The sequence below is a fragment of the Mastigoproctus giganteus genome, chromosome 5, assembly GCF_048544385.1.
Source record: "Mastigoproctus giganteus isolate SK-2022 chromosome 5, ASM4854438v1, whole genome shotgun sequence".
NCBI classification, from domain to species: domain Eukaryota; kingdom Metazoa; phylum Arthropoda; class Arachnida; order Uropygi; family Thelyphonidae; genus Mastigoproctus; species Mastigoproctus giganteus.
The window spans coordinates 113,930,534-113,945,017 of record NC_143579.1 but is presented as its reverse complement, the minus strand read 5'-3'; the positions used below and the strand labels follow the sequence as shown (position 1 = coordinate 113,945,017).

The 14,484-nt window shown below is 38.7% G+C and overlaps 1 protein-coding gene across 1 annotated transcript in view; it reads right to left on the bottom strand.

Moving 5' to 3' along the window:
• Positions 1–226: 226 nt before the first annotated feature.
• LOC150085648 (ELMO domain-containing protein 3-like) overlaps positions 227–14,484 on the bottom strand; it is a 236,720-nt gene continuing 222,462 nt past the window's right edge. Inside the window, exon 11 of the mRNA XM_090374635.1 lies at positions 227–357. Within this exon, the coding sequence (XP_090230761.1) occupies positions 227–357 (131 nt within the window). The remainder of the gene's footprint in view (positions 358–14,484) is intronic.

Here is a 14,484-nt window from a genome sequence, read left to right as displayed (position 1 = left end):
CCAGATGAGTGGCAAGTGAAAAAATCTGAGAAATGATATATAAAATGGTACAATAAAGCTACAGCTTTATTGAGCTATAAGGCCTTTCAGCATTCTGTAATAATAACTCAGTTTAATAAACTTTTCCATAACAACTTGAATGCTTTTATTAAAACAAACAACAAATAAGCATCTGTAATTAAGTAAATATAAATTAACTTAAAATTCTTTAGGCCTATAATGTATTTTAGCATATGTTTCCAATATCTGAAAATTCAACATTATGTGTTGTTTTGCCAGAATCACATTTTCCTTGCTTGTATTCATCCCAGTATCGAATTATCTCTTCAGGTTTTTTTCTCGCTAAAGATGCAATTTCTGGAAGAAAGAATGAGAATTAAAAATTTCTAAAAAAAAACGTTTTCCAAAAATAAAATACATATCATTGATGTTAGTACATGCATTAGTCATACTAATTACTCTTGCATTATGATAGAATCCGGAATAAAACACTAATCTTTAATGTTGAAATTCCATATTGTCCTCTGAGAGAGAGAGAGAGAGAGAGAGAGAGAGAGAGAGAACAATATGGAAGCAAGCACACTTCCCTGCATAAATAGTACCTAAGAACCATAATGAATTGCCATATCATTCATTGAAACAGAATGTTCATGTATACTCAGAAGCTAAATACTGATTTAAGAATTTTTGGCACAAGAGCTACTGTGGCTAAAATGCATTTGGAAGGTTTTATATAACAATTCTGTTCATATTCGTATTTTGCTGAGAACAGTTTCCAAGAGTCACAGAGTGACTACAGCTTGTTGCAGAGAAAATTTGGTTTCATATTTGATTATAGAAATTTAATTTCTTGAGGAACTGAAAAACATCTATATTTTTCCTATCTTCCAATATGGTTTTGAGAATGAGAAAGTGATGTTTGGTTATCAACTCTGAAGCAGTTTCAGCACTTGACTGCAAAAGCTGGACAAGTAATTAGTACATGTTCTAATGTTTGTTGGGTGTGACAAGTAGGACATAGCGAGGGATCCTCTCCTTGAAAAAGATGAGAGTGGCTGAAATGAGTGTGTCCTATTCTTAACCTTGCAAGTATCACTTTGTCATGTCTGTTTTATTGTATGCTGGATTTCCATGGTTGGAGTACACTTTTAATTTGATGCAATTTGTTATTGGTTAGGACTTACCACTGCTGTGCCAGTGGTGTTTCCCACTGTGATGAATAACTTGTTTGTAGTCTGAGAAAGGAATGTATTCTGGTACAGATGTTGCTGTTGGCTCCTTTAGCAGCTCTGTCTGCTTGTTTGCTACCATATATTCCAACATAACTTGTAACCCTGCAAAATCTAATGTTATGACCTTGTTCAAGGAGTTTTGATACTTGGTACTGAATTTGCTATTGTAGTGGATGTTTATTAGAATTGATATTTTGTATAGCCATCATGGAGTTAAGGGAGTCAGTGGAAATGATGCAGTTTTGGGAACTTCAATGTTGTATTTGGTTGTGTTAACATACCGGCTTGCATTTCTGCAGTATAAATGCCGAAGTCTTTTGGAAGTTTTTGGGCCAATGTAAGGTCTGAAAAGTAAGCTGCCGCTCCCACATGAGATTACATTTTTGAGCCATCTGTATACAGAAAACAATGATCTGACTATTGCAACTTGTAAGCAACATGGAGCTGTTGATAGTTTATATGAGAAACTGTTTGCTTGCTCCAAAAGTGGAAGAGTCACATATAGGTTTGATTACCCATGGTGGTGTAGACTGTTTTATTGGTGGAGTAATATCCAGGTTAAGATAACTACTGAGGAGAAGGTTTTTTTAATCTCATCCTTGCAGGTTTATTGATTTTTAGCATTAGTGGAGGCATATGATGCAAGAAAGCAAACTTATACAGAATCAGCCAAAAAAAAAAAAAAAAAAGAAAAAAATTTCCACATATCTGTTCTACAACTGTCTTTCCTCAATTCGAATTTATGTCCCCTCAGGAAATTAATCTGGGCAGGAGGAAGAATCCTATCATCCCACTGAGGACCTTATACACCTAAATCAGATCACCTCGCAGGAGCCTAGTCCCCAGACACTGTAATTTGCAAAACTTAAGCCTTTCTTCGTAAGAGCAACCCTTTGTTCCATTCACTAATGTTGTTGCCCCTCTCTGTACTTGTTCCAGAAGCTCTACATCCTTCCTAAAATGAGACCTCCAGATCTGTATGGTGGCGTAGCCTGCCATTGCCTTATACAAGGGGAATGATATACATGTGTGGACATGTGTTTTTGTAATTGGCGGCACCTAGAACGTCAGTTCATCTGCGCCTCGTATCTCTGTGAAGAACAGTACCACTGTAGAAGGGCCAGAAATAAGTAGTGTATGTTTGTGTGTATTATGTGTGTGTTCTGTTGTTGTGTCTGACCGCTTGGCTACCCAGAATCATCAGTCACCTGGACAGATGATTCTGGGTACTCGTCCACACCACGGGAAGGTGGGCCAGTCTCAATGGAGCTTGCACTGTCTCAATTCGAGACTCTGACCCACCTGATGTTGGCAAAAGATGGGCCAGATTCCTCTGGGGGCCCACTCCAGAGGAGAGGAAAAAAAAAAAAAAAAAGGATTTCCCGTGGTTAAAAAAAAAATAAATAAATAAAATAAAATAAATAAATAATAAACAAATTAATAAAAAGTAAATAAATAAAAAAAAAATAAATAATAAATAAATAAAATAAAATTAAAAAAAAAAAAAAATTTGGGAATGTTGCTCCCTATTGAGTAGCTTCACCAGACAAAGGAGTGAATTATTCATAGACGTATAACTAATTCTTCTTCTTGTGAAAACATCGGATGCAAACTGCTGAAGAGCAACATAAGAATTCTTGTCTCCCACCAGCAAAGTTTCATGCCCATGAGAGAGTGTAGAAATTGACGAACGAAGAACATCTCTAAAGTCATTATACAGCGGACATTCAAATAAAATGTGGCTCCAATTTTCATTTTCCCTGCATTGACAAGCTTCCGTCCTAGAAAGACCAAAACGACATAGTTTTTCGTTAAGAGATCCATGTCCCGTTAAGAGAAAGGATGTTATACAAGTCCAAAGAGAACCAGACAGGTTTCTGCTTTACACAAAAGGTCACCTCAGGGGGGAAAAAAGTCCTAGTAACAGATCCGACAGATGACGTATCCCAGCGTGTCTGCCATAGATTTATCATTTCATTCCACAAACGATTATGTTCTTGCTTAATATCTGAATTAATATTCAGAACCAAACCCATAAATTCAGTTGATAGTTGGTTTTTTAACCTATAACAAAGACCTCTGTAAGCTAAGTGAAGGTCCAATGGCAATACACCTGCAAGAACCTGCAGTGCAGAAGTTGAAACAGTACGACAAGCTCTTAACATACATAATAATATTGTGCGTTGCATGGTAGCCAACTTCAATCGAAATTTAACAGTTCTAAGCCTATGAAACCATACACCTGCCGCATAAGTAGCCATAGGAAGGAATATGGCATTATAATAAATTCTCATGGTACGTCTAGAAAGTCCCCAGTCTGAACGAGAAATTTTTACAATAGCACCAGTGAATCTTCTGATCTTTGTTGTTACATTATTTAAATGAGGGACAAAATTAAGCTTTGAGTCGATTGTAATCCCAAGTAATTTAGTTTCAGAGACAAGTGGAATCCTGTTATTATTAATCTTCACTAAAGGGGGTCGTTGAGGGTTTAAATGTGATCCAAAGATCATCATTTTAGTCTTAGACAAACTTATTGTCAATTTATTATCCACTGTCCATTGAAATAAATGTTGTAAGACATCATTGGCATTACTTTCGATAGCAGATCTAGATGAACGATGAATTAAGATAGTGAGATCGTCGGCATAAGGCATAAGGGATGATTTTAGTGCTACTGAAAAAACGGGAAATCCAATCCTGTAATACCATATATTCCATATAAAAGGCCCTAAGATAGATCCCTGGGGACATCCTTGTGAGACTTCTCTAGACACCTCCTGAAATTTAGATTTCACTAAAATGTGACGATTACTGAAATAGCTTGCGAACAGGTGGTACAGTTGCTGAGAGCATCCAGCTGATCGTAACAGTTCAAGAGCACTCTGCCACCATAGAGAATCAAATGCGCCCTCAAAATCAACAAAGGTAGCTAACGTGTACTTTGATGTTGAATTCTCAATGCTGCGAGCAAATTCAACACGTGCATCTTCACAAGACTTCCCTACACAGAACCCATATTGATTAGAGGACACCATATTTTTCGACTGAAGAAGATCAGTAACACGCAGAGTCATTAGACGCTCTAGCAACTTCCCAAGATTTGGCAAAAGTGCAATAGGCCTATAAGATCTAGGATTTAATGCTGGTTTATCTGGTTTTTTTAATCAGTTTTAAAAGCGCAATTTTCCACATATCAGGAAAGAGACCTTCTTGGAGACATTTATTAAAAAGTAAAAGCAGTACTTGTGGACGCAATTTGAAAAATCGCAAAATAAATGTATTTTCAACCAGATCTATCCCTGGACATTTCTTAATATTAATCTTTTTAGCAAATGATATACAGAAAAATTCCTGTATATCACTGACAAGACACCATGAGCTACTCTTGCAGACCATCTGCACTGCTCAGATAACTTCATATCTGACTGCACAATTACCCCCAGGTCTTTTTCATTCTCTACCACCCTGAGTGTAGTACTACCCAGTTGATATGTTACTCCGGGGTTACTGCTACCCATATGCAGTATTTTACATTTGTCAATGTTAAACTCCAGTTGCTACCTCTCAGCCCATCTGCTTAACTTTTCCAGATCCTGTCACAGTAGCGTACTGTCATTAACAACCCTGCCAACCTTCGTATCTTCTGCAAACGTAGACATTAAGCCTCATATACCTTCATCAATATCATTAATAAATACAGAAAACAACAATGGACCCAACACTGAACCCTGGGGGACTCCACTAATAATATTTGTCCACAAAGGGCAGTGTCCAATGATTACTACTCTCTCTTCTCCCACTCAGCCATCCCTTTATCCATAGCAGCAATTTGCCCTTAATGCCATACTGCTCCAATTTGTACACCAGTCTTCCATGTGCATATAGTTTGTTCTTTGTTGTTGATAATGTTGTTCCCATTCTGATGTTAAAAGAATTTTCTGTAGGGGTGTCCTGGAAGGGATTTTATTTTAGTTGATAAACAATTGATTATGTCTTCTGATCTGAAAAGGAGGTTCTTGAGCCTCAGCATACAGCCCCAAGGGCTATCCAGAGGTTGCAGTGATGTACTTGTTTGAGCCATCTCGGGGCACTAGTTCTTTCTGAGTCATAGACTGGAGCACCATAGTCTAACTTAGACCAGATGAGTAATGTATATAATCATAGTAGCATTGTTCTAACTGCTCCCCAGGATGTAGTGGATAGGACCATTAAGATGTTCATTTTCTTCAGTTATGTGAATATGCTCCAAAAAAGGTCAATTTCTTGTCAAAGACAAGTCCTAAGAAACAGACATTATTTTCAACTGGAATGATCTGTCCTTTCAACCTGAGTTCTGGATCAGGATGGAAATTCCTAGCAAGCAAGAGTGTATACATATCTTTTGCACAGAAATCGTATATCCATTTCTTTCTGTCCATTTTATCACTTTGTTAATGGCCTTGTAATTGCCTTTCTATTGTCCTCATATGTTCAGCTTGATAAGAAATGCCAAAATTATCAGCATAAGGATATGTCTACCAGGAGAAAAAGTTGATGATGTAGAGCAGATATATTCTTTTAATAGCACAAAGAGTGCTATTGTTGTACACGTTGGCACTGATGACATTAAGAGTAATAGATCTGCAGACTTACTTAACAAGTATAGGTCAATTAAGTGTCTGCAATTATGCCCAGACACAATAGGAGGGAGAACATGATGAGAGCCTTGTCAATCAATTCAGCCCTGGAGATACTGTGCACAGCTCATGGGATAGCATTTTTCTCAGTGTGGTCTGTGCTTGTTTACAGGAGAGACTGCTTCTACAGGGATGGGATACACTTAAATAGAAGGGGTGCAAGAATATTTGCTGATGCCATTGAGGCAGTGTTAGGTGGAGCAGAAAATTGCTAGCTTGGGAAGATTCACAGACTAAAAGATTGACAGCAGCCGCAGGCAGAGGTGCAAATGATTCTTGCACTGCTTCTATTAGAATTCTGAAATCCCAACAATAATTAATATTGTTGGGATCATGTTTCTGATATAAGTAGTACAGAATTGGAATTTAGGGAGTACAATATGCACAGGAAGGGGGGAGGGGTTATGCTGTTAATTACGAAACATATAAAATCTAAGGAAGTGCATCCAGTTGACATAGATGGTCAAGTGCAATGAAAAATGCATGGGATGCATATAAATTATCAGGCAACACAGAAGCCTATGATAGATATAAGCTAGTCTGTAATCAAGTCAGAAAGGAAGTTAGGCAACCAAAGGCAGATTATGAGAAATCTTTGGCAATGGAATCTAAGAAAAATAGCAAGGACTTATTTAGTTATATAAACTCTAGAAGGGGATGAATCAGATTGGTCCACTTGATATTGATGGTTTGACTGTTGATGATGCTGCTCAGATAGCTGATAATTTGAATCAGTATTTTGCATCTACATTCACACATGAGGAGTTATTAAGGAAGGGAAATGCCAGAAGTTTATCAAACTGTAACAGGGTGCTTAACAATTTTTGTAATAATTGAGAGCAAAGTGGAGGAGAAATTGTTGAAGTTAAACATAAGAAAGGCACCTGGGGTGGATGGGATTTATCCAGTTATATTAAAGGAGGTGGCAAAGGAAGTAAGCAAACCCTTAGCCATAATTATGAGAGCATCCTTAGACTCATGGGAAGTCCCCCATTGTTGGCATCGTGTAGAATCTGTAGTTGCCAGAAAGAAACCAAAGACACTTTGTGAATTTCAGGAAGCCACAATTCACAACTGGAACCACAAACTATCAGTTGATTACCTTCAGAAATTGATCTTGTCAATGCCTCAACAGTGTGCTGCTGCCATCAGGACCAGAGGCGGTTCAACTAAATACCAGTTTGCACCCAGCAAACTTTTCATTTTGTTTTCCATTTAAAATGATAAATTGAAGCAAATGCGGACTTCTTATAACATTTCAGTCATAATTGCCGTGTTTACCAAAACTGTTTTATAAAGGTTGCAAGTGCTCACTTTGCAATATTTTGAGAGCACCTGTCAAATATTACTTAGCTTTGCCTTTATACAACAGTTTAATTTCATATCCGACTGCACAACTACTCCCAGGTCTTTTTAATTTTTTTTGCCACCCTAAGTGTAGTACCACACAGTTGGTATGTTTCTCTAGGATTTCTTCTACCCATATGCAGTACTTTGCATTTGTCAATGTTAAACGTCAGTTGGCACTTCTCAGCCCATGTGCAATATCTGGCAGCCTGCCAGATATTGTCAATGATATACAATAATTTGGCTAGTAGGGAAAAAAAAGGTGATTATCCCTTTGTATAAGGCAATGATCAGGCCACGCCTTGAGTACCGTGTACAGGTCCAGAGGCCTCATTTTAGGAAGGATGTAGAACTGCTTGAGCAAGTACAGAGAAGGGCAACAAGATTGGTGAGGGGAATGAAAGGGTGGTCTTACCAAGAAAGGCTTTAAGTGCTGCAAATTTCAGCATCTTGGAGAGTAGGCATCTGCAAAGTGATCTGATTGAGGTGTATAAGGTGTTGAATGGCTTGAGCAGGCTCAATTCTGATGGGATTCTTGCTCAGATTAAAAACTTGAGGGGGCATAAATTCAAATTGAGAAAGAACAGTTATAGAATAAATGTGCGGAAATTTGCTTTGATAGCTTAAATAAATTCAAGGGGAAACTGGATGATAGAGAGAATAGATATGTGAAATGTTTTTTTTTTTTTTTTTGACTGATGCTACATAAGCTTGCTTTCTAGCATCACATGCCTCTACTACTACTATAAACAGTTGGGAAAATATTGTTTGGTATTTGTTCTATTACTGTGCTGAAGTGAACTGCAAAAAGTGTGGCACTTAATACAGATCATTGTGGGTCTCCTTCTTCCTGAAGAAAATTACATATGTATAGGAGTATGTGTTCTCCAAGGCCAAGTTGATGTAATTATCTAAGTATACCATAGCACCACATGGTATCATATGCTTTCTCAATATCAAAATTAACCATGACTTGATGTCTTCTGAGAACAGCATTTCTTACCTGGTTTTCCAGTTGTATAAGTACATCTAAGGTAGGGCGATTTTTCTGAGTCATATTGTGCTGGATTGAGAAGATTATTATTTTCTAGGTACCATGTTAGTGTATTATTGACCATTTTCTCAAGGATCTTGCCCAAGCAGCTTATCAAAGCTATAGGGCAATAATTCTATGGATCTGATAGGTCTTTTCCCTGTTTTGAGACAGCTAGTTTTATTGAATGATGCCATTTGTCTGGAAAAGTATTTTGGAGGTATAGCTTGTTGAATAAATTTAACAGGGCTAATTGAGATTGTTCATCTAACTGTTGTATGTTTGCATAATGTATTTCATTGGGATCAACTGTACTGTGTTTCATCTGTAGCAGATTATGTTTTATTCTGCTACAGTAAGCGGAAAGTTGTATTTCTCGCAGTGATTGGTGGAAAAGTTTAGGTTCGTTTTTTCTTGAAGGAAAACAGTCGGGTATGCACAATTAACAAGTACTGACAAAAAATTTCACTAAGCACATTGACAATATCTAAGGGATTTGTGACCAACTGTCCTTACCAATTCAGTAATGGGGAGGCATTTATTTGGGAAATGTTAGTCATCTTTTGATCTTCCAGATTTTTTGCCTGTTGCAGCATAAGCCTCAGGCTGCCTTGCACCATAGAGCTAATAATAAGTGTAGCTGGTGTGGAACTGGTTATAATGGATGCAAATTTGATCCAAGTTGCTTTTTAGCTGATTTTGTGTACTTTCCTTACCTTAGTTCTCTTGAATTGGATCAGATATCCATTGTTGGATTTTTGTGAAAGAAGTTTCATGCTCTATTTCTTACTTTTTTGCTTCCTGACACTCCCTATTTCACCATAGTTTTGGATACATTCTAATGTTAGTCTGCATTTTGGATATTGTCTTTTTTGGCTGCTTGAAGAATGCTATCTGTGACATAAGCCCACTGCTGCTTGTACTGATTCTTATTTAATAATGTTGTGATCTGATTTCATTAGCATCCTGAAAGTTTCCCAGTCCACATCATATATTTTCCATCTGGGATGTCTACTGATTTGGCATGGAGCTTTTGTCATGATTTTCAAAAATATGGGATAGTGATCGCTGCTCAATGGATTCTCATGTATAGTCCATTGAATCATCTAATATAATGTGGGGGAACATATTAATAAGTCTATTGCAGAGCTACTTTTTTGATGGTAGGTGAAATATGTGTGTGTGTGTGCCATCATTCAAAATCATGAGGTGGTTCTCGACTATTATTTTCTCAGTTTGTTTCTCCTTCTGGTCTATTTTGGGATCGCCCCATAGTGAGTAATGCCCATTAAGGTCACCTAAAATGCAGAATGGAGATGGCAAGTGAACAATCAACTCTTCAAAATCTTTCAAGGAGAAGTTTTGACCAGGACGTAGATATATTGAGGTTATTATAATATTGAAGCCTATTGCTAGAAGGACCGCAACTGCTTCTAAGAGAGTGTTCAGTGGTATTGCTTTGGATGGCACATGTCTATTAACTACTATTGCAACTCGTCCTCATGTTTTTCCATCCGATATGCGGTCCTTTCTGTATATAGTATAGTTTTTAATCGTACTGGTGTCCTGTAATTTTAAATATGTTTTTAAATATTTAAATATGTTAAATATAATTTGTTGGATGATACTGAGTAATGAGGACTATAATATCATTAATGTTTGTGTGGAAACCTCGACAGTTCCACTGGATAATCATATTTGTCATTTGGGTTTAGATGATCCCTCGGATTGGTTCCTTGGGGCTATTTTCACTTTGTCTTTCTTTGGAAAAGAGGGTCTTCCTGTATCCATTTCTTCTTCAGGATGGGGTCCTCTCTGGGGTTTCCTACCTCAGTATCAATTTGTTCTGTCATTGTTGTTTCTGTATTATTTTTCCTTTCTTTGCTTACTTTTCTTCTTATAGTTTCTGCATTATCTGGGGGAAAAGATAGAGGTGTATTGACAATTTTTTCTTGTTGCTTTTGTGGTGGAGAGGATTTGTAAAATTCATGAGCCCATTCTGGGATTGATTCTCTTGGGGAAATTGTAACATCCATTTGTGTCCCATAACATTTTGAATTAGGAAGGCTTATTTCCAGAGTCTTTTTGATTATGGCAACTTGAGCATAAGATGGTTTGTTTTCCATGTTTATTGCTATCACTTTTTTAGCTTTTTGGTATGAAACTCCATTTTCTGCTTTTTATTTTGTATTCTTTTTTCTTTCTTCCAGGTTTCACACTCTCTTGAGTATGCAGTATGTTTCCTCCCCTTTACAATTTGCACATTAATGGTTTCCAGATGTGCAAGTAGAAGTAGTATGTTCTTGAGATTCACAGTTTGCACACATTGATTTTCCTATCCAAACAGTCTGCGAATGGCCACAGTTTTGACAATTGAAACAGCAGAGAGGATTTGGGATGTATGGTCCAATATTGCAGTGTAGATATCCTGCTTTTACTGATCTGGGTGGCTTTGGTGTGTTAAAAGTGAGTATCAGAATCCTAGTGGGAGTGTTATCCCTTCTTTTTTAATTTTAATTCTTTTAACATTGATGACTCCTCGTTCCTGAAGCTCACTTTTTTCCTCTTCGGGTACATTTAGAAGGGCCCATTCCATAATGACAGGCACCTCCGCAGCCAGGTGGACAGGAGCAGCAGTGCGTAGCACACGCTTCTTGATTAGACCGGGGTTCGAGCCCGTGCCCACCAAATACGGAGGATGCAGAAAGGTCAGGGAATGACCACTGCATATCCCCAGAGCAATATGGCCTTAGTTGCAAATGCTCCTAAAAACCACAACAACAACAACAACCATAATGACACCTTTTGAAGTATTTAAGGTATTGTGAGGGGATACCATTATTTGTATTCCTGCAAAAGGTTGTCATTTATAACAACCTTTCGGAATGTTCAGAATGGGCTGTTTCTACTAAAACATCACATGATTTTAATCTCTTAACATTTTTTGGTGGACTGACATAACTCTCAAGATTCTTTTGGTGACAATTGGCCTACCAATTTCTCAGTTTTTGAATGTTGTATTATAAGATATCTGGGGCATTTAAAGCATTTATGTAAGATTTTAGTCTCTTTGTGGAGAGTCATTTCTGTTGCCTTTTCTAATAATTTTAGATGTATCTCCAAGATAACTAGATTCCTCATATCTTAGATCAGTTATATTTGGATCCATGGAACCAGTGAATTCCTGGGTATTGGAATCAGTTTGCTCCATTTTGCCCTGGAAGGGAGAGCTTTCCCTCCCAGGTTAGCAGCCCACCATGTGGAGGCAGGAGCAGTGATGGGGGTGCCCATCACCAAGTACTAGGGGGTTAGTAATTAATATACAGGGTGATTCACTACCAGTGCGACAAACTTGCAGGAGGTGTAGGGACACAAAGACGAATCGGAATCACATAGCATTGCAGGGTCCGAAATGCCTTCGTCATGCGGTAGAGAACGTTGAACGGGAGGTCGCGTGAACAGCGATCCCGCTGGAAGTCAGCATTTGCGAACCGGTTCCGGAGGCAGTAGGATGGACGAGTATTCAAACGTTGAACTGGCCGACATGCACCTTGCGTATGGAGCTGTGGACTGTAATGGGCGCGCCGCTCTGTGCTTGTACCAGGAACGTTTCCCGCACAGGCGTGCTCCTCATCATACGATTTGAATCGTATGATGAGAAGGTTACGTGAGACTGGTTGTTTCACAAGAGGTACCATGAATCGAGAGTGAACGACAAGGGCACCAGACAATGAGGAGAATGTCCTATCTTGCAGAAGGCAATCCGAGTACGAGCACTCGAGCGATAGGCCAACGATTGGGTATTTCCCAATCCACTGTATGGAGAGTACTGTCAACAAACCAAATGAGTTCATACCATCTGCAATGCATCCAATCATTGGAGCCTGTGGATTATCCACTCCGGAGGACTTTTGCTACTTGGTTTCTTCAACAGAAACGGTTCGCAAATGCTGACTTCCAGCGGGATCGCTGTTCACGCAACCTCTTGTTCAATGTCCTCTACCACATGACGGAGGCATTTCAGACCCTGCAATGCTATGTGATTCCGATTCATCTTTGTGCCCCCTACACCTCCTGCAAGTTTGTCGCACTGGTAGTGAATCACCCTGTATATACAAGAAAAGAAAAGAGAAAGTTACTTCCCTTCTTAAACTAGTAAAGTTGGTTTCTTTACTATAGATTAGTTAATTGTGTGTTAAGGAATATTTCAAATAAGGAAACAATTTCTATTTCAAGAAAGAGCACTAATTCAGAGCAATGTCACTTGATCATCGGCACATGTGGTCTCAGTTGTAATCTCAATGATGTCCATTTCCAGTTACAGTCTGCCAAAACCCCATTTACTTTTTCTGACAGAATCTCAGTTATTGGTTGATTCAACCACTGCTTATCTCAGTTGTCTGAATTATTTGCTGAATGATTCCTTTCACTTCAAAGGTGGTACTTGTGCATATGTCCATTCTAATATTCCCTGTCAGAGACTTAGTAATTCTGAATCACCTCTTTTTGATGTTCTCTGACTTAAAATTTCTTTACCACATTCTGACAAACTGATCTGTTGCCTTTATCATTCCCCCAACTCCCCTAATCACTTGGAACTCTGACCAAACTAGATTTAAAACAGGCTAAGAGTAGAAAACTTGCTTCTTGTCCAGATGGTAGCCGAGCATTCTAACCTCTTGCAAAGCTATTGGCCGCAACTTTTGAATTTGAAAATAAGAAATTGAAAATATTCTTTATTAGTGTTTTCTTTAGATGGGGGGGCCCCCAAATTCCATTTTGGATGGGTGCCATAAAGGTATAACATGCCACTGTACTACAGATTCTAATACCTCTCATGTTTGGGGTTTCAAAAAAAAAAAAAAAAAAAAAAATACCAACAAATAGAGTAGAAGAGCACATCAGCATGTCTTATCATTGGTGATGAGGATTTAACTTTCTAGATACTGATTCAAACTTGTGGGAAGGTCACTTAGTCAGTAGCTGAACATTTTCGAATTTTCCAGATATGACCATTTTCCATATATATCAAAAATGGTCATCTGGAAAATCTTCTTTAACATAGATATATACGCTGTGCTACCACTTTATTAGGTACACCTACCTAGTAGCGTGTTGAGTCTCCTTTAGCCTTCAAAACAGCCTGAATTTGTCTAGGCATGGATTGAACAAGATGTTGAAAACATTATGCAGGAATGCAGTACCATGCAGACATGAGTGTGTCGTGCAGTTTCTTGAGATTCAACGGAAGTGTAGGCCTGCAGCGAACAGCCCTTTCCAGCTCATCCCAAATATGTTCAATAGAATTGAGCAGGCCACTGCAGCAAAGTAAAGTCATTGTCGTGTTCCTGGAACCATTCCATAATGATTCAGGCTTTATGCACCGGCGCATTATCTTGCTGGAAGTTTTTTTTTTTTTTGGTAGTTGTTGGCGCATAGGCTTCTGTGGCCATAATGCACCTCCCAAGGTTTTTGTAGTACTTTGATCCAAGCCCGAGGCGGGAATCGAACCCGCGACCTTTGGGTTGCCAGGCAGACGCTTTACCCACCCGGCTAGCCCGGTCGGCCTGCTGAAAGTAACCATCTGACTGATAGGATAAACTGTCAACATGAACAGATGCACTTGGTCAGCAACGATGTTTAGGTACGATGTGGCATTCAGACATGAATCTATGGGTATCAATGGACCCAACGTGTGCCAAGAAAACATTCCCCACACCATAACACTGCCTTCACCACCTTGCACAGTAGTCCCCCACATGACGGGTCCATGTATTCATGTTGTTTTTGCCAAATTCTGAGCCTTCCATCAACATGATGCACCAGGAACTTTGACTTGTCAGACCAAGCAACTGTTTTCCAATCCTCGATAATCCAGTGCTAGTGTTGCTGTGCCCACAGGGGGCATGCTCTCTTGTTCTTCATTGATAACAAAAGTATGCGATGTGGCCATCGGCTGTTGTAGCCCATTCACGACAAAGTGCGACTAGTGATCTGTTGCGCACCAAGGTTGTATTCTGACGTGATGTGCACAATTCTAGCCATCCTCCTCTGACTGCTTTCATCAAGAAGCAATTTTCTTCCACAGTAGTGCCGTTGAGAGGATGTTTTCTGTTCATTGCAGCATTCTTGATATGCCCTTGAAACTGTGGTGCATGAAAAGTTCAGGAGAACTGCCGTTTCAGAGATGCTT